The sequence below is a fragment of the Belonocnema kinseyi genome, chromosome 2 (assembly GCF_010883055.1).
Source record: "Belonocnema kinseyi isolate 2016_QV_RU_SX_M_011 chromosome 2, B_treatae_v1, whole genome shotgun sequence".
Taxonomy (NCBI): Eukaryota; Metazoa; Arthropoda; class Insecta; order Hymenoptera; family Cynipidae; genus Belonocnema; species Belonocnema kinseyi.
This window is the reverse complement of record NC_046658.1, coordinates 181,545,829-181,566,669: the sequence shown is the minus strand read 5'-3', so window position 1 is coordinate 181,566,669 and position 20,841 is coordinate 181,545,829. Positions and strand designations below refer to the sequence as shown.

General features: G+C 31.6%; 1 protein-coding gene across 1 annotated transcript in view; it reads right to left on the bottom strand.

Moving 5' to 3' along the window:
- The window catches only part of LOC117167627 (transcription factor Sox-2), a 487,544-nt gene that overhangs the window by 50,232 nt on the left and 416,471 nt on the right, over nt 1–20,841 (bottom strand). Inside the window, exon 3 of the mRNA XM_033352702.1 lies at nt 5,466–5,588. Coding sequence (XP_033208593.1) covers nt 5,540–5,588 — 49 coding nt within the window. The 3' untranslated portion in view covers nt 5,466–5,539. The remainder of the gene's footprint in view (nt 1–5,465; nt 5,589–20,841) is intronic.

Genomic DNA, 20,841 nt, shown 5'->3' with positions numbered 1-20,841 from the left:
TGAATTTTCAACAAATTTGAATAATTTTAATTTCAATTTTAAACCAAATAGTTCAATTTTTAGCAAAGAACTTTCAAATAAAGTATTTATATTTTCAACCAATTATTTAATTTTTCAAGAAAGAAAAAAACTGCAACCAACTTATTTTATTGCCAACAAAAAAGGTTCATTTTCAAAGGAATAGTTTTATTTCACTCCCAGGCACATTTTTACCAAATATTTTGATCAACATATCAAAGTAGCGATGTTCTAAGAGGTTTATAAAAATAAAAAGAGAAAAATTTTTAAAGTTTTTTTTTATGAATTAATTCCAAAAAAAAAGATTTTTAAGAATTTCGAAAGGTTCCAAGAAAATCAAAAAATTCTTAAGATTTCTGTAAAAATGTCAAATATTCTTTTTATTTAAAGAAATTATATTTAAGAGAAAATTGAATAAAAAAACTAACATTTCGAATTATATTCTTAAATTTTGAAAAGGAATGTATCACTATAAAAATCAGATTTAATTTTGATAAAAAGAAAAGAAATGTAAAAAAATTTCAAAAATCGTGTAGGTTTAAGAGATATTTAGAAGTTTTACAACGACTTGAAAATAATTTAGAACATCAAAATATTTCAAATTTTTTTATATATGTAGATATTTTAAGGTTTTAAACACACGTTTAAGAAGCTTTTCGAAATTTTTGAAAGGATTCAAGAGCATACAGAAACATGTTAAAATTTCTGGGGAAATTTAGAATACTTTTTTTTTATTTAGAAGAACTGATTTAAAAAAAATAACATTTAAAAAGATCTGACAAAATTTCAAATGATTTCCAAAATTTTAAATAAATAATCTGGAAGATTTCAAGGAAATTCTTTTAAATTTAAAGAATTTAAAAACGATTTTAGGTACAAAGTTGAATCATTCACAAAGATAATTATGATTCTGAGAAGTTTTAACGCGACTACAAAAACTTTCAAACTGGAAAATATTCCTTAAAACTTATCTAATGTTTTTAACTTTCCGAAGAGAATAATTTTCGAATAATAAAATTCTTAAAATTAGAAATTTAGCGAAATATGACAATCCCAAGTTGGAAAATTTCGCAATAATAAAATAAAAATAATCAAATAATTGTAGAAAATAAATTTTTTAAATGTAAGGTTTTTTAAAATAATAAATAAATTTACAAAAACAATAATTTGAAAAACCATATTTCTACATCAAAAATTTGCTGTGAAAATTTGCATAATGTTTTATTAGGAAATACAAAAAACTTTTTCAAAAATAAAATTTTTAATGAAAATATCAAGAAACTTCTGAGACAAATCAGTGCTGAATTGCATCCTGCAAAGTTTGTTAGGAAAATGTTGTTAGATAATTATAAATAATTTTAAAAAGCGTTAAACGTTAAAAAATTCGTTGAAAAAAATATTTGATCATTATAGTTTAAGTAGATAACACATATCAAAAAACAAGTTGTCTGATTATTCAAATTCGGATATTTAATAATTCGGCAATAATGTGTCAAGCATTTTAATGTTCGAGAATTTATAAATGCGATAATATTATAAACTGTCGCGATTTTTATTTTCGAGAATTTTTAAATTTTGTAATATCATAAACTGTCCAGAAATTTATTATACATAAATTTTACAATTCGGGATTTTTTATATTTCGGTAATTTTATAATTTTAGGAATGCTATTAAATAGGAATTTTCCAATTTGTGAATTTTAGAGAGTTGAGAATGATATTTTTTGGGATTTTTCAGTTTTTTCGCTGGAATTTTTTAGTTAAAAATTTTTTTTAATATAAATATTTGTTTGAAATTTGTATTTTGTATTAAAAACAATTTTAGCCTTCAAATTAAAAAACTACACGCGCACGAATGGTGATGGTCAAATTAAAAAAAAATCACAGCTATTTGGATGAGTGGGGGAAAAGTCGACACTTTTTTTTAAAAGTAGATTCCGAATTTAAAAAAATGTTGTTTGTCTACACTCTACATCTTGGGTATGGTAGGATCGAGAATTTATTAACTACAAAATTCTACTGCTGATTTTTAACTGAAACGCTTCGTTTGTCCATTATTATAAAAAAAATGTAAAGTAATGAAAATTCTGGCGAGGGAAAAATTGTCGGGCTAAGTCGGCAACTCTCTGGGGCTAAATCGACACTAGAGCATTAATGTTTGAAGAATGAAAAGAATCAATTTTTTAAATTTTTATTAGTGTAGCCAACCAAATTCTCGATCTAAAAATATTTGAAACATTTTCCAACTATTTTTTTACGTTCTCATCTAATAATGAGAAGGTATTTTTTTGTGTGTGTAAAATTGTACTTTGTAGGTTTTTAGAAAATCTTCACGTTTTGAGTTCCCCTGAATCAGAAAAAAACTATTTTTACAAATGTGTCTGTCTCTATGTATGTCTGTAATCTATCTGTATCCCTAAAGCATGATGAAGTACTTGGTGTCGACTAAGCCCAACCCGTCAATTTTGTCAATTGGTATCCGAAAAACATATAAAATCGTCGTAAAATGTGCCATGTCATGCAGAATTCTACAAAACCTTGGCGATAAGGTTAGATTAGGACATTAGGATCGTCTTTTATAAAAAAAAAAACAAGTTCACAGGGTTCATATTTGTCTTTAAAAAAGCAAGTGTCGACTTAGCCCCACTGTCAACTTAGCACCACTTTCCTTCGGTTTTTTTTTTAATGAAAATTACGAAAAACTCAAATATTATATTTAAAAAAAAATATTTGTTATAATAAAATGTAGATAAAGAAGTGTTCTCTGAGTATATTTAATTATAGTTTCCATCGCTACCTACGCTTTATTACTACCAAGTAAGATTTATTGTAAATTCAAACACTTTAGAAAAATCCATAATTTTATATCAAGAGAATTTTTCAAACTTAAAGAAACACGGAAAAACTGGGGTTCTATGAGAACCGATTTTCCAAAGGGACCTAAAATATCTTTATTATTTGACATATTTTGAATATTAAAGAAATACACTGAAGTAAATGATAAGTTGGGCCAACTATTCAGTTTGTAATATATGCAACTGTTATTTTTTAGTTGGACCAACCATTTCCTTAGTTGCTGGTACTAACCTAATAGTCCATTAAACTAATGGAATTGTACCAAATAAAAAAATAGTCTTATTAACTAATAAAATAGTAGTACCATACCTTAGTAACTAAATAGTTGGTTTGACTAATGATTTTTTTTAGTCTTAAAAGGAACCCTGGAATAATATGTACTTGATTGAATTTTTTTCTCAGAAACTTAACATCTTTTTGGATAAAAATGCAATGGATTGGTTGAAAAATAATCTGTTTTAGTTGAGGATTAAACTGGTTTGTGCATCTTTTTATTCAAAACCACTGTTTTAAAAAGTCGTGTTTTTTGTTCTTAAAAATTAATTTCATTCAGTGAAAATATAACTATTCCATTATCGGTTGAAAATTAATATGTTAGTTGAAAAACTGGTCCTTTTTGGTTGAAAATGCATGCTGTTCAGTTGGAAATTTTACTTATTTGTAGAAAACTCGTCTTTTTGAATGACAAATTCAACTATTTATTAGAACATTAAAGTATTTGGTGAAAAATGCAACTGTTTTGTAGAAAAATCATTTGTCTTGATGTTGAAAATTAATTTTTGGTAATACAAGTTTAACTATTGTATTTCTCGTAAAAATGTATCTTTTTTAGTATGCAAATTCAGGAATTTGGTTCCAAATCTATTTTCGTTTATTTATTATTCGTATTTTTGGTAGAAAATTAATCTTCTTGGTTGCAAATTTAATTAGTTGGTTGATACATAAGAATTTGGTGAATAATTTCTTTATTTTTTCGGCATTTTTTTTTGTTAGGGAATGATTTTCTGTTGTCGAAAAATGCAACAATTTTCTTGAAAAGTAAACTGCTTTAATTTTAAAATAAAAATATTGTTTAATTAAAATATTAACCAGTACATTTTTCGATTTAAGACATCTTTTTAGGTTGAAAATTCGTTTCTGTTTGTTGAAAATTAATTTTTTTTATTTAACATTTAACAATTTTATGAAAATAAAACTGTTTGGTTCAAAAATTGATGTATTCTGTGAAAAATTTATCTTTTTTTTTGCTAAAAAATTAATCAACCCTTTTAAACATTTAACTGTTTGATTTCAAATTCATGCTATTTATTTATATTTCATGAAAATGCAACTACTTGGTAAAATTTTTATTTTAACTCGTCTTTTTTGGCAAAAAAATCAATATTTTTAGTTAACATATTTATTTAATTATTTGAGTGAAAGTTTATTTTGTTAAAAATTCAACTTTTTAGGTGATAGATTCGCTTTTTTGTTGTTAAAAATGAATTTTTTCAACTAAAAATTAAAAAATTTGGTTAAAAATTTCCTTTTTTGTTGAGTTCTGATTATTTCTTAGTTTAAAACGTTATATTATTTAGTAGAAAATTTATGTCGTTTGCTTAAAATTTGTCTTTTATTATAGAAAATTAATCTTCTTGGTTAAAGATTCAATTATTCAGCTATAACTTTATTTATTCATTTGAAATTTTCTTTTAGTAGAAAATTAATCTTCTTCGTTGAAAATTCTACTATTTCGCAATAATTTTATTTCATGTTTTGAAAATTTGTTTATTTAAATAGGAAATTGATCTTCTTGATTAAAAGTTCAAATATTCGGCTATAGTTTTATTTGTTTTTTTTTTAAATTCGTCTTTTTTGGTAGAAAATTTATCATATGGGTGAAAAATTCAACTATTTTTTGTAAAGTTGATATACTTTGTTCAGGAATTTAGTAGACAATTTAACTATATGGTAACAAATTCAAGTATTCAGTAGAACATTCCTTTTTTTCTTAAAAATATTTTTAAGTTAAAAATTGATCTTTTTTAGTTTAAAAATTTAACTGTTTGTTTGAAAATGTATGTACTTTATTGAAAAATCAACTAATAATGGAAAACTTGATTTACGAAACTTCTAATATTAGCTGTTACATTGTTCAATAAAAATTCGCCTTTCTAGGTTCAAGAATTATTTTTTGTTTGTGAAAAATTAATTTTTTAACTTAAAACTTTACTTTTTCTTTTTTAATTTGTTTTTAGCAAGATATAACTTTTTCGTTGGAATTTATCTTCTTTGTTTTAAGCCACTTGTTTTTTTTATTAAATATGTAAAACAAAAAATAGGCATATATAATAATTAAATTTTTTATCAATGTTCAAAATTTCAGAATAAAGTTTACGTAATTCACGCTCGACCCGAAAAGATGCCAACTTTTGCTTGATCCGTAACATCACCGAACCCCTAGTTTTTTCTGTGAAAGATTCCGAAAATTAAATTTGATTTTGGAATTAGTCTTTTGTTAGAATTTCGTCTGCAGTTGACAACCGAGGATGGAATTTTAGGAAAAGTGGAAGGCTAATTTGGTGGAAATGAAATGTTCACTAGGAACTCACCATGATGCGCGAAACAATCAAGGGGCGTGATCCTTCAGGCTGAAGAGGTAGGACTTGGCCATCCCGAAAGGCTCTCACGTCGGCCAGGATTCCGGTACGCGAACATTCCCCGTATTCCAATCCCTGCAACACACACCAGACATTCGTCTGAGTCTTCGAGTGTCCACCTCATCCCCATTTCATCACCTCCAACTTAATTTTTTCTGATAAAAAATTGTCTTCATACCGCTTATCTATAATCTGCTCAGCGAGAGAATACTCAACGGAAAAGACGAATTTTCGTCCAGTTTGCGCAAGCTGTCATAAAAGTGTGGAGTTGAGGTGTGGTTTACTAGTTTTCAAGATTTTAATTTTTAAAAATCATTTCCTTTGAAATTGATGGCCTTTTCTATAAAAACTGCGCGACGTTGAGTATTCTCTCGCTGAACAGAGTATACTTAAAATCAATTTTGATTTAGATTCTACTCTAATTCATTCGCTGTTTCGAATTTTGTAATAATTTATTGTAATTTATCGAATAATTTTAGTTGAAACTAATAATTTTAGATAAATGGAATAAGTTTACTGTTAATAAGCTTCAGTCGATCTAATTAAAATTCATTTAATTCCTTTTGAAATTTTATTTGTCTAGCTGGTTTCTGATGTGGACCATTTTTTGGGACCTCTTTTGACAACCCATAGGGCCGTCCATAATCTATGTTACCAATTTGAGGAAATGGTGGGGGTGGCAGCAAAATAAATAAATAAATTATAAATAACAAATGTAACGAAGTTTAAGAATTTTGCGAAAGACAGCCCTGGTACTGCTGTTCTATTAGTTATTACTGCTAATTTTTTAGTTGCTACAACAATTCCATTAGTTGCAATAAATATTCAGTTAGTACCCTCAACTAAGTAAATGGTCGTGCCAACTAACAAAATAGCAGTACCATATATTACAAGCTAACTAGTTAGCCCATCCAACCATTTTTTTCAGTGTATTGAGCTATAATTTTAATTCTTTCTTTGATACATTTTTTTAGCAGAAAATTAATCTTCCCCCTATTCTCCTCTTTTCCAGATTTTTCAAAAAATTCTTCTTTTCCCCCCTGTATTTAATAAGCTTCCCTTTTTTCTTCATTTTCTCGTTTTGTTTTCTTCTAAGTTTGAACTGAATTAACAGAACCCATTAGGAAAATCCAAATATTTGTTTTTTGAAAGTTTGGTTGGTTATTTCTGTATTTTGTTCGGAACAGTTTTTTCGAAAAGATTTTTTGTTGTTCAAAATGCAGCTATTTTCTTAAAATTTAAATTACTTTCATTGTAAAGCAAAAGTATTTTTTAGTTAGAATAATAATCAGTACATTATTCGATTAAAGTTTATCTTTTTAAGTTAAAAATTTGTTTCTGTTTATTAAAAATTAATTTTTTTATTGAAAATTTAACAATTTTGTTGAAACTTCAATTGCTTCATTCAAAAATTGATGTATTTTGTCAAGAATTTTTTTTTGCTAAAACAATAACCTCCTTCTTGAAAAATGTAACTGTTTGGTTGCAAATTTATGCTATTTATGGATTTGGTTGGAAATTTACATGATTTCATGAAAATTCAACTTCTTACTTAAACTTTTTTTTTAATAGTCTTTTTTGGTAAAAATCGATATCCTGAGTTCATATTTAATTATTTCCTTTAAAGTTGATTTTTTGGAAATTCCTATTTTCGTGTTGAAGATGGAATTGCTTTGTAGAAAACTCGTAGAAAATTCAGCTATTTGGAAGCCAATTCAACTGTTCTGTAGAATTTTATTTTTGTTCTTCTTTAAAATTAATTTTTTGTATTACAAATTAAACTTTCTCCTTTTTTTTTAATCTGATTCTTCTTAAGTTTAAAAATTCTATTCTTTGGTTAAAAATTTATGTTATGCTTTTAAAATTTGTCTTTGTTATAGAAGAAAATTAATCTTCTTGGTTAAATATTCAACTACTATGAAAAAACTAGTTAGTTGAGCAAACTATTTAGTTAGTAAGACGTGTTACTGCTGTTCTATTATTTGTTACTGCTATTTTATTAGTTGGTACAACAATTCCATTAGTTGCAATGACTAATCAGTTAGTACCCTCAACTAAGTAAATGGTCGTCCCAACTAACAAAATAGCAGTACCATATACTAAAAGCTGAATAGTTAGTCCATCTAAACATTTTTTAGTGTATTCAGCTATTAATTTATATATATTTTTGAAAGCTTTTTTAGTAAAAAATTAATCTTTTCCCTATTCTCCACTTTTCCTCATTTAAAGAAATTCGCCTTTTATCCCCTGTGTTTAATAAACTTCCCTTTTCTTCCTTTTCTCACTTTTTTCCTTCTGAAGGTGAACTGAATTGATACAACCTGTTAAGAAAATCCAAACTATTTTTTTTTTTTTTTGAAAAGTCAATTACTAAATGTTTGGTTCGGAATTCCTCTCGCTTGGTAAAAAATTCTTCTGTTTGGTTAAAAATTAATTAATTGGAAGGGAAATGCAACTATTTCGCCAAAGAAAAATAGTCAAATAGTTGGGTGAAAGTTAAACTGCTTTGTAAACAATTTATTTTTTTGTTACAAATTCATCCCCTAGCTTGAAAATGAAACCATTTTGTAGAAAATTAATGTTTCAAAGTGAAAATGTAGCTAGTCTATTTTTGGTTAAAGATGGATGTTTTTTAAGTTCAAAATTAAACTATTTGTTTGAAAATTCATTTCATTTTCGATTAAAAATTACTTTTTTACTGAGAAAAGTAACTATTTCGTTTTTTGACTCAAATTGATATCTTAAATTAATAATTGATCCTTTTTTATTTTAAATCTTCTTTAAATCCTTTCTTGGTTCTCAGTTAATTCTTTTTGCTTAAGAGTTAAATCAGTTTTGTTGAGGATTAAATTTTTTCGTTGAAAATTTGTCTTTTTTATTTAAATTCACTTTTCTTTAGTTAAAAACAAAATCTTTGTTAGATGAAATATTAACTATTGAATGTTTCGCTGCGAATTCATTGTTTTGATAAAAGTTCGTCTTTTTTCCTTCAAAATTCAAAATTTTGGCTGAAAATACACTTTTTTGTTAAACAGTCATTTTTTGTTAAATTCAACTGGTTGAAAATTCGATTTTTGTTGTTAAAAGCTAGTTTTTTAACTGAAAATTAAAAGATTTCATTATTATTTAAAAATGTATCTCGCTTAGTGAACAATTGGATTATTTGATTAGGAGTTCTACTTTCTTGATTATAAATTAACTTTCTTGTTGAAAATTTTTCTTTTGCCATTTGAAATTCACCTGTTTTTCAAAAGCATTCCACCTCCTGCTCAAAAAGTTAACTATTTAGTCAAAAGTTTGTCTATTTATATAGAAAATAAATAAATTTTGCTTTTTGAAAGTTTATCATTTTATTTCAGGATTTATCTATTTTGCTAAAAATTCGGCTTTTTTATAATTATATTATAAAAATTCATATTTTCTAATATCTCTTATCTAGTCAAAGTTAATTTTTATTTAAATTCTACTCTAGTTTATTTGTCTTTTTCAAAATTCTTTTACCATTTATTACATTTTACCAAATATTTTCTATTAAAACGCAGTAGAAAAATCAAACTATTCTTGGTTAAAAGTTTATTATTTTTAGTTCAAAAGTCTACCGGTATGTTTTTGGTGCGGAACTCATCTATTTTAATTTAAAACTCTACTATTTAGTTGAAAATGTAAATTTTTGGTAGAAAATATATTTTTTTGTTGTTAAAATTTAAAATACTTGGTTGGAAATGCTTGTATTTTTTTGATATAATTTATCTTTATTTGTTAACAATAATTCTTCTTGGTTACAAAATCAACTTTTTTATTGAAAATGCAACTCTGTGTTCAAAACTTAACTATTTTGCTTAAAATTAACTTTTCCTTTGTTCACAATTAAATATTTTTCCAATGAAAATGTGACTATTCTATTTATGGTTATATGTTGATATTTAAAATTGAAAATTCATCTTTTCTCGTTGAAAATTCCTGTATTTTGATTAAAATTCTTCTTGTCTTGTAGAAAAATTATTCTTTCTGGTTTGAGTCTTATTTAAATTAAAAATATTTTAGGTTAAACTATTGCTTTGTAGAAAAACTATATTTTTATCTAGAAAATTCAACAATTTGGTTGAAAATGGACTTTTTTTGTTAAAGTGTGTTTTTTTAAGATAAATTCAACTATTGAAAATTTCGTTTCTAATTAGTTTTGCAAGTGAGAATTTCAATATATAATTTTTTGTTAAAAGTTGATCTGTTTTAGTAGAAAATTGGACTATTTCGTTCAAAATGCATCGTTCTTAATTAAAAATTAACTTTTCTTATTGAAAATTCTTCTTTTATGGTTTAAAAATCATGTTAGGGCGAAAAAGTTAAAAATCTGAAGGATTTCGTATTTTTGAGAGAAATAATAAATAGTGTTCCTTTTGATGGAAACTTTTAGTTGAAATATCACTTCTTAAAAATTTATCAGTGCTTTTATCATAACTTTCCTTTTGTTGCTGAAAATTGATGTTACAAAAACTGTGCATGCTTAGCCCAGGTCTCATCCGCATTCTACAACCAAGCAGTTAAATTTTCAACAAAAAATATAATCGTTAATATTATTTCAACTAAAGAAATTTTAATTTGAAATCAATCACCGTGTAGTTTAACCTGAAAATACAAATTTTCAACAAAATAACTTTCTAAAATAGTAACAAAGTTACCCTAAAAGATAAAAATAACGTACATTTTAAGTAAATTAGCTACTTGTAAAAAGTTACTACCCAACACTTTTATCAACCAAATTCTCTTCCAATCTTAAATCAATCCCCCGACAATAATATACTCCAAAGTGATGCTCTTCTTCCAACAACTTTTATTAATTTTTTTTCTAGTTGTCGAAGAAATTAATAAGCAACTGGGCGGATCGTGGTGAAGCGCATGACACCCGGTGTATATAATTTCATCTGATCTATTAATCCTGAGCTTCCTACCTCTCACGCACGAACGCGTACGTGCGCGCACACATGATATGTGAGCACGTCTGTAACCCGAGGCTAAGAAAAAAAGAAAACGAGCCAAAAAGACCAAAAAAAAATTCAAGGCGCGAGATCATCGAGAGAATCGAAGAGTGGGAGGGAATGAGAGGGGAGGTGATGTATGCGACGTCATGCGTGACTCACGTGAACCTCGACCCGTGGAGAAAGGTTGGTATTAAGATATGTGGCGATGCATCATAGAGACATCACTCCTTGCTATCTTTCCTCCCCCTTCCTTCCACTCTTCGAATTTAGACCTTCTTTTGATCTTCCAAAAAATCTTTTATATTTTCAAGATATCTAATTCAATTTTTTTAAATTATTAATCCATTCAAGTTCAATATTCAAGCTATATGGTTAAATATTAAATATTCTGTTGAAATTTGTAGTGAACGTGACTGAGAGCATCTAAGATCTTTTTGAATTTCATCAAGGATCTTTGAAAAAATCACACTTCTAGAAAGTTTAAAACAAACCTCAAAAATAAATAATATTTCGAAATTTTAATTTTGTAATAAAAAAATCTTTTCCCTCAAATCCATAGCCACATTTTCATTATATTGAACTCAGTTTTTTAATGCTATGTGGAAATGGACTTTTGCGATTAGAATCTTTCGTTTATAATTTACTAGAATTAACAAATTCTACAATGAAGTTTAAACATTTTTTGAAAAAAGTCCTTATGCTTAACAATTTCTTTCTTCACCTGATTTGTTATATAGTATCAATATAAATTCTATAACATGTAATTTATTATTTATGCTACGTCACTAATTGAGAAATATAATTTTTTTTTATGTGTTGACATTTTTTTAAGTTTTCATGATAAATCAAATTTGATTTTGTTTTTCAACAGCTTCATGGAATTAATTTTTCACCTTTGTGCTTTTCGATATGTCTCGCAAAAAATATCTGGTATTCCATTGATATATTTTATGTCAATTTTAGTATAAAAAATCAATTTTAAAAATAAAATTTATTCGTGGCAAATTTTGATGAGCATTTTCTTGAAAGTATTTTCTCATTTGTTATGAAGTATTTCAAATTTTAAGAACATGTTCTCACTCCCCTGGAATATTTCTCAGATCCTTCAGTTTATTTCCTGTAAACTGAGTAATTAATTAAAGCGTCTACCCGAAGATTGACTTTAAATTCCCAGTCTTCTCCTAGTCATTTTTCAATTATTTCTAGTAAATTAACCATTTCAGTATCTAGTAACTTATAAAAGTTCAATATTTGTTGGTCGAGCTGCAATCAGGTAGTTTTTTCCAATGCTCGACCGATGCTTGACCAACCGATTTTCTTCTTATGTATGGTTTCACATTTTCTATGATAGTTCGAGAACCAGTAGATATTTTATTAAGTTCTGGGTTTCATTTTGAAAAGGAGATTACAGACTTTAATCGAGCAAAGTTTAAATTGTTTCCATTTACACCTCTAAAACATGCAGAGAGTGAAAGTTGAAAATAGAAAATTGGTCAAAAAAGAAAAATATTTCGATTTTTCTAACGTGCTCTCTCGGCTTCTATTAATCAAATTTTCTTAAAGTAGAGCTTAATCAACCCTGAAATAAATAAACTCTTTGTCTCCTTTCAAAAATCCTTCAAACCTAATTTTTCAATCAATTTTCCAGTAATTTCCCGATGAACAAAACACCCTGGTAATTTCTCCGAGAGTTAGTGCGAAAACGAAACCTCGTTGAGAGCAAGGTGAAACAAGTTTAATGACCAATATGTTATAGGCGAATTAGTCGGTCCAAGTAACTAAGGTGTAAATATAATTAAACGTTTTTCATTCTCATTTCCTGGCGAAGCTATCAGTCTGACGTCTTGGTTTGACAAGGAGTCGAATAAATTTCACGTATTTCTTCTTCTACAGCCTCGACGAAGCGCACGTTAATTACGGAAGATCTCGTCGTGCTCAATTTCACATGGAATTCTCACTTGTGGATATATGTAATTGCATATACAGGGTACACGTAATCCGCACGAGTTAATTTTATGTACGAGGAGACATAAAAAAAGAGATAGTCAGATAGTGATTAGACTATCCTGACAACGTACCACATACGGAATGTTGTCGTGTGCTTGGCCTTCTCTTCAGTGCGGACGTGCCTTCTCCTTCGAAGGTGCGAGAATGACGACCAGTGATAGAAACGAACGACCAATAATACTTTGGGTGCCTTTTTCTTCTTCAACGTTTTTTTTTTACACGGCGTGCCTACGCGTAGACTATCATGCTGCTTGCCCGATGCGCACTTATTTGTCACACTTTTTCTGGACGTTACTACTTACAAATTAGGGTTTAATCTTTTATACTACGAGAATTACTCAAATGAATAGGGGAATGAAATAAAAGTTATAATAAATAATTAAAACTTAAAAAATAAATATAAATAAAAATATAATACTTGGCGTGCCTAAGCGTAGTCTATCTACGCTACTACTTAAGAATTAGGTTTCAGGCTTTTATAGGACTTTTCGGGCAACATTACTTAAATGTATGGAAAAATAAAATAAATAAACTGAAAAATAAAATAAGTTTTTTTTTAATTTGTTGATTCTCGCGCTTCACACTCGATGATGTATTTATCTCGCGCTTGACGCTTGGTCTTTATATTTTTCGCACATTCTTGCACAAACATTCAAAATTAAGACTCAAAACATCTATCCCTGTTATTTTTTAATTGTGAATTCTCTCTTGTTAAAAGAGCTTAGCTCGAGAGTTAAAGCGCACCTACGCAAATTGGAGCCTAACCTTCCCGGCTGCGCCTCGCCTCGCCTCGCACGCATTTCGCTCTTTTATCGCTATGCCTCGCATTACCAGCCTCTGTCTCCATTCCTCTTCCTCCTTCCTTCTCTTTTTCTCCATCTTACCCAACACTCACTTCACCCATGCTACTGCCCTTTTGTCCCCCCATTCATGCAGCAATACCACCATGCTTATCTCACTCCTTTCCACCTCTTCACACTCCACCAACCAGTGCTCAACTTTTGCATCCCCTTTCCTGCACAGTTCATACATTCTCTTCTCTCTAGAAAACCAGAACCTATTATAACCTTCCATGCAACCGCATCTCATTCTTGCTATAAGTCTCTGACTACCTTGCTCTCCTTTCTCACACAAATATTGCGCTCTCTCCCTTGGCATAATCCACACATAGTTCCCGTTAAATCTTGACTCTCTTATCCTCTCCTCTTCTTCTTCCTTCTCTTTCTCCATGCCATTCTGTTCAACCAACTCATATACCTTTCTTCCTTCCTTGTGCCTCCTACTAATTTCATCCACCTACAATCCATTCGTTCTAAAATACCTTTTCCTTTCCACCTCTATCATTGCACCACTACGTCTGTTCTCCTTCTCCCACCAACACGTCCTAACCAATTTACTTCCCCCGTCTTCCAAACATTTTGCCTCATATTTACACTCTCGACTGCCTGTTATAACCTCTAAACTCGTTCTTTTTGTCTCCCTTCTGACAATATAGTTCGGCGTATTCCTTGCCAACTCCAGTGTCCACTTCACATACCTCTCCTTTATCCTATTTACCTCCTCACTTACCTTCCAACCCCACATCTCCACTCCGTAAAATAAGATACTCATCACTAGCGAATCAAACAATTTCATTCTCCTTACAAAATCATCTGCGATCAACCTCTCCCCCAGCCTCCACACCTGCCTCATCACCACATTTGCCCTTCTCACCCTCTCTGTTATATGACCATCCACTCCCCCATTCCTTCGAAAGAGGAAGCCCCAGTACACAAACTCTTTCACCTCCTGTACCGCTTTTCCCTTCCACTTCCACTCCCCTGTCCCTCCCACCTCCCTTCCTGAACACCATAACCTTCGAATTGTCCGTATCTAACTCTAGCCTATTTTTGTCTAAGTATCTTCTCAACCTCTTCATCATCTTCTTTAAAGCTTCTTCGCTCTTTGACAGCAGCACTATGTCATCTGCATATGCTAGTGACCATACCCTGACTCCTTCTACCCTAACTCCTTTTACTACTCCGGTCGCTAGCGTACTTACCATATCTGCGATCAAAATTGCAAAAAACGTTGGGTTAAGTGGGCACCCTTGCTTCAACCCCCTATCCATCCAGAATCTCTCAGAGACTTCCTCCTCTCTTCTCACCCTATCTTTCGTCTCGTCATATACCTCCCTTATCCTCTCGATCAGACCCCTCTTCACTCCCCTCTCTTCCATTGCCTTCCACAACCTCCCTCTATCTACCAAAGGGAACGCGCTCTTTAGATCTACAAAAAACGCGTACACTCTGACACCCTTTTTGGTTAGTTCTCTACCCACCACGTTTTGAAAGACGTAAATATTGTCAATAGTACTCCTTCTCTCTCTAAAGCCCGTCTGCGTCTCCGGCAATATTCCTTTCCCCTAAACATGCTTGCGCAGCCAATCTGCTAACACCATCGCGTATATTTTGTACGCAGTATTCATGAGCGTAATACCTCTATAATTTTCCTGCCTCTCCCTATCCCCTTTCTTATACAGTAGTACGATCAACCCCTCCCTCCACCCTCTTGTGAATCCCTCCCCCCTCCATACTTTTCTCACTACCCCCTTCAGCCTCTGCCTTAACTCTTGTGTGCCAAACAGCCACGCTTCGTTCTCTACCCCGTCCATCCCTGCTGTCTTAGATTTTTTCAATTTCCCTATCTGCTTCTCTATCACCCCGTCATTCAGATCCTCTCCATCTACCTCCCTCGTTCTTCTAATCCCCTCATCTCTCTTTCATATATCTGACCCCTGAAATGAATCCTTAAAAAGTTTCCTCCATTCGTCGCTGCCTATCTTCTCACTTATCCCCACCCTACGTTTCCTAAACCTACTAATTATCTTACACACGTCCCCTTCTTTCTTAACACTTCTCAACTCCTCTTCCAGCTCTTTTTCTTTTTGCTGCTGTTTCTTCTTACACATCGTCCTAAACTCCTTCCTCCTTTGTAAATGCTCCTTCCTTTTCGCGATTCCTTCCTTCCACACCCTGTACTTCTTTTTCACCTTTCTCTTCATCATTTAACATTCCCTATCCCACCACAGCTTCACCATTCCTTTCTTCTTCTTCCTAAATACCTTCTTTTGCACACAACTTTCCACTTTCTCTCGTAGATCCTCCCATATCTCGTCCACCGACTCCCCCTCAAAGCTTACGTTGCCCAACTGCTACTAATACTTCTCTATCGCCTCTCTCATCCATGACACCCTCTTCCCTAACGACCCTTCTTTCCCACCCTGCCTTTCGCCAGCCTCCCCCTGTATCCACAAACTTCTGATTCCACCCTCCCTTCCACTGCGAATTTCTTTATCTCCTCCCACCCTTGCATATTCATAATCACATAGTCTATGACCGATATACCCCTGTTACTCACATACGTGTATTCTCGCACTTCGTCTCCTTTTACCATACCATTCGCCACCGCCCACCCTCTATCCTCCATCCAGTCTCTTAGAATCTCCCCCTCTTTATTTATTATCTTATCCTTCGTTTTTCTTTCAAGGCTTTCTCCTTCCCGATACAGGCTTCCTTCCCGCCCAATTCTCGCATTTAAATCTCCCCCCATTACCACCAAACCCTCATCTCTCTCTCTCCTGGTAAGTTTTCTACACTTTCTTTAATCCGTTCCAATCCATCCTTATTGTACACAGTCACAAACTTATACATCGCCCCTCCTATCTTTAAAACCCTCATTTGCACGCCCTCCCAATCTCCCTCTCCATGAATTTCTTTCTCCAATTCATCCCTAACCCCTGTTATAATTCCCCCACTAGCCCTTCCTTTCCTTTTTACTTTGACCGCATCCTGTAGCCTCCACCTGTAAACCCTTGGCAATTTTCACTCTGCTCTATCCCATTCCTTTCTCTCTACCCACGTCTCTATCATTCCAATCACATCAAATTCCTAAATATACCTCCAGAGTTCCTCATCTTTCTTCTTTATCCCTGCTACGTTCCAGTATAACACCTTTAACACTCCTCCACTCTGCTTTACTCCCACCCCCCTATTTCCCCCAAAATAAATTCCCCTGCACTTCCTTTAATACCTCCTTCTCCTCGTCCCATATCCACATTTTCTCGTCTATTTTATTTTCCGACACCCTGCCTCTCTACTGCTCTCCCTTCGTTCCTCTCCTTCATAGCCCTGTCATTTAGCATTCTCTGAACACACCTTTCCTTCCTCGTCAAATCTTGATCGATAAAAACCTTACTGTCTTTTATCCTATTGTTGTTAGGCAATACCCCCAATTTTTCTTCCCAGCTCTCCAATTCCACTAATTCCACCAATTCCACCCCACTATATTATTTCTCTTATCTGCCTTCTCCCTTCTCTCCATCCTCAAACCCACTGCCCTTATCCTTTCCCTATCCGCTTTCTCCTCCTTTTCATTCCTACGCTCTCCCACTTTCAGTTTTATCATGATCTCCACTTTTTCCCAAATACATTGCTTCTCGCCCTCCTTCATGTCAACTGCTTCCATTCCCCACCTACCCTCCACCTTCTCCAGCCTTTTTTCCGCCCTTTCCTTCCACACCCTAATATCTTCTTCCATCTCCTTTATTTTACCCTCGTTTTCCTTCCTTACCGACACCAACTCCTTCTGCAATCCTTCTACTTTCCCCCTCAGCTCTTTTACTTCCTTTTCCCATCTCTCATCTCTTACCCTCAGGTCCTCCGTCATTCTTTCCATCTGCTCTATAGCCCCCCTTACGTCCTCCCTCAACCCTCTGATCTCGCCTATCAGCACCCCGATAGCCTCCTTCTCCGTCTGCCTCTCCATTTTTATGGGGGGGGGGACAGGTGTTCGTACGCTTCTTTAAAGGGACTGTCCAGTGCGCTTTTCTCCGGACTCTCTTTGCTTTCGATTTTCCTCTTCAAGAGATCATCCCCCTCACTTGCACTAGACGCTCTCTCTCTTGCCTGATCTCTTCTTTCGCTCCGATTCTTCCCCCTCCCTGACACGCCGCTTGACACCGGGCCAGGTACAACTGGCCGTCGTGTCCTTCTAGATATTTCCTCCCTGTCTACTTCACTACCAGCACTGCCAGTACTCTCGCTGCCCACCTCCTGCTCGTCCGTCGATAACTGTAACCTATCAGTACACAAAAGTACGCACTGCCGCCAACAGATGTCTCTTAAGGCCCGCTCCCTTGCAAACCTAACCTCACTTTCCCTATTTAGCCAAATCCCCCCCCCCCCTACAATGTAAATTAATTTTTATCTTCCCAATGAACCCCTCACAGCCGTACTCACCTCCTAGACTTCCACACTCACACTCCACTCACATCTTCCACACAAACTTTGTAAAAACTTCTCACCGCCTGTCACTGCACACTTTCTCACTACCGCCACCAACATGCAAGTCCCAGTGGAGGAAAAGTACATTTTTTTGTTCAAAAAATGATTCCGGCTGAGTCTGTTGATGCATTTGAATGTTTTTTTAAAGCTGATAAAATTTCAAAGAAACTTGTCAAGTCTGATTTTTAATTTAGTTTTTCAACTTTTTTATAAATAAATAAATATGATAAAAAAATCACCATTTTTTCTATTTGACGTTCCCGGTGCTCGTCAATAATGTGAAAATTGTTGTAATCGCCCGACATTTCACAGATTTATACTGTGTAAAGATATTCCATCATGATACAATAAACAAAAGAAAATTTTATAAATAAATTATTTGTTGAAAATGTGTTTTCTCTAATTTTCAATAATTTTACGTTTTTTCAAGTTGTATTTCAAGAAATTTGAATGGAAACAATATTTTAATGTAAAATGTTTCTCTTACGACTATGCTTTTTAATATTATAAACAAATTTAATAAACATCAAGATAATTTCAGGAAATTGTTAATTTTTTCATGAATTTTCTGATTTTATCAACCAAATTTACTAAACAAATGCATTAATCAAGCACTTATCGGCGGAACATTCGTTTTTTTCAATGCCAACACAAGAAAGTTTGAATACAAGGAATGAAGGAATTATCGTAAAGTTCCCAATTACAAGGACTGACATTGAAAAACAACGAGTTTTTCCGTCGAAAAATGCCCAAATAATACATTTCCTTATTAAGTTTGTTTTAAAAAATGACAAGAATAGCCTTAAGAGAAAATTTTTTCTTGAAAATATTGTTTTCATTTGAATTTCTTGCAATATAAATTTAAAAAACTTTAAATGATTGAAAATTATAGAAAACACATTTTCAACAAATAATTTGCTTAGAAAAAAATTTGTTGTTAATTGTATCATGATTGAACATTTTGATATAATGTAGATCTATGAAACGTCGGCGATTACAACAATTTTTCTATTATTGACGTGAACCGAAAACATCAAATAGAAAAAATTGCCATTTTTTTCGTCATAATTATTTATTTATTTTGTTATAAAAAAATTGAGGAACTAAATTAAAAATCAGGCTCGACAACTTTCTTTGAAATTTTATCAGCTTAAAAAAAACATCCAAACCGGTCCACAGGTTCAGCCGGAATCGTATTTTGAACAGAAAATGTACTTTTTTTCTACTGTGGCTACGGCACGCGACTGATGACTCTCGCACTCCGCGCTCGGTCTTTGAATTTCTCCCACATTGGTGCACGGACCTTTTAAAATATATGGTCAGCGGATCGACAACTGTAATTTTTTAATTGTGAACTCTCTTTTGTTAAAGCTCTTTCGGCTTTAACAATCACATTCTCATTACGCACCTCGTGCTTTGCACTCAATTTTATCCCGACTGTCAACTTTTCTACATTATACACAACATGTATCATTTTAATAAATTTATATCATTACAATTCATAATATGCAAGAAAATAGAATCACACTAATTCTTATTACCTTGTTTCTATAATTTTTTTAATTTTGAGTCTTGTTTTTTACGGTTAAAGAAAAACTACTGCGCATCTGGATTGGGTCTAATCCAGGAACCTATATAGGACAGTATATAGGATCCTATACAGGTACCTGTACAGGGACCACTTTTGCCTGTTAATTTTAGTTCGTACATTGTGTCGTTTTTCAAAAAAAATAATTATTTTGAATGTTATTTTTTATGATTAAAGCTTGCGTCGTTTGTCAAGAAATTTGTTTTAAAATTTTTTTATTGTTTTTTGCGCATAAAAAAACTGCGCATCCTATGAAAAATAATTATTGAAAATTTGTAGCTCCTTTTTGTGTCGTTAGTTCAAAATTTTATTTTTAATGATGTTTTTACGACTAAAAACAAAAACTGCGCGTTCTCTTGAAAAGGGATTAATAAGAAATTTGTAGATCTTTTAAGGGCGCGTAATACTAGCTTCTTTATTTTTTTCTTGCATAGTTTGACAAAAAAATGGAATCTTTGGATTTTCCATTATTTTATGCACGATAAAATTTCGAATTTTTAACTTTTCTACCTGATTAAAAAAGTTGTTATGATAATATTTTCAGGCTTTTAAAAATCAACATTTTTCTTCTCCAGACTTTTTTTCATGTCATGCGTTATTTGGCTTAAAATTTTCATTTTAGTTTTTTACATTCTTATCCTAATGAGAAGGTATTGGTTTTATGTAAAATTTTACTTTGTCGGTTTTCATCAAATCTCCACGTTTTGAGACCCACTGAGTCAGAAAAAATGATTTTTACGAAGTTGTTTGTCTGTCTGTCTATCTGTAGTCTGTAGTCTGTATTCTGTAGGCACATTAACTTGCGAAACATGTATCAGATTGGATTCTGCTTTGGCATACTTTTTTAAGGCCTAAAAAGAAAGAACAAGTTCGTGAAACAGCTATGGGTCAAAATTCAAAAAGTGAGCACGTTTTTAAAATTTTTGAAAACACATTTTTGCAAGCTCTCAAAATTCTATGAAAGGTTATTCATACTACTCGGAAATTTGAACAATTTATCCTAATGACTGTTTTCTATTTTAAAAAAATTATCAGAGTTAGAACATTTTCAAAATCCAAAGAAAAACAACTAAAATAAACATTTTAAGCCAAACGAAGCATGATATGAAAAAAGTCTAAGAAAAGAAAAACGTTGAGTTTTGAGAGCCCTACAAGCGGATCAGAACAACTTTTTTAACTTTGTCAAAAAGTGGAAAACTCAAAATTTGATAGTACCAAAAAATTTTAAAACCACATTTTGTTAAGATTTCAAAATAATATAATAATGACTCGTCATACGAGAAAATATGAAGAGAGTGAAAAGTTTAATCATGTGTCAAGGATTAATAAAAAAAATTAAGTGAATTCTGGTAATAAAGGGTAATTATTTATATCAATTGTTACAAACAATTTAGTAAAAGAAATTATGAACAACAAATTATCTTAATAAT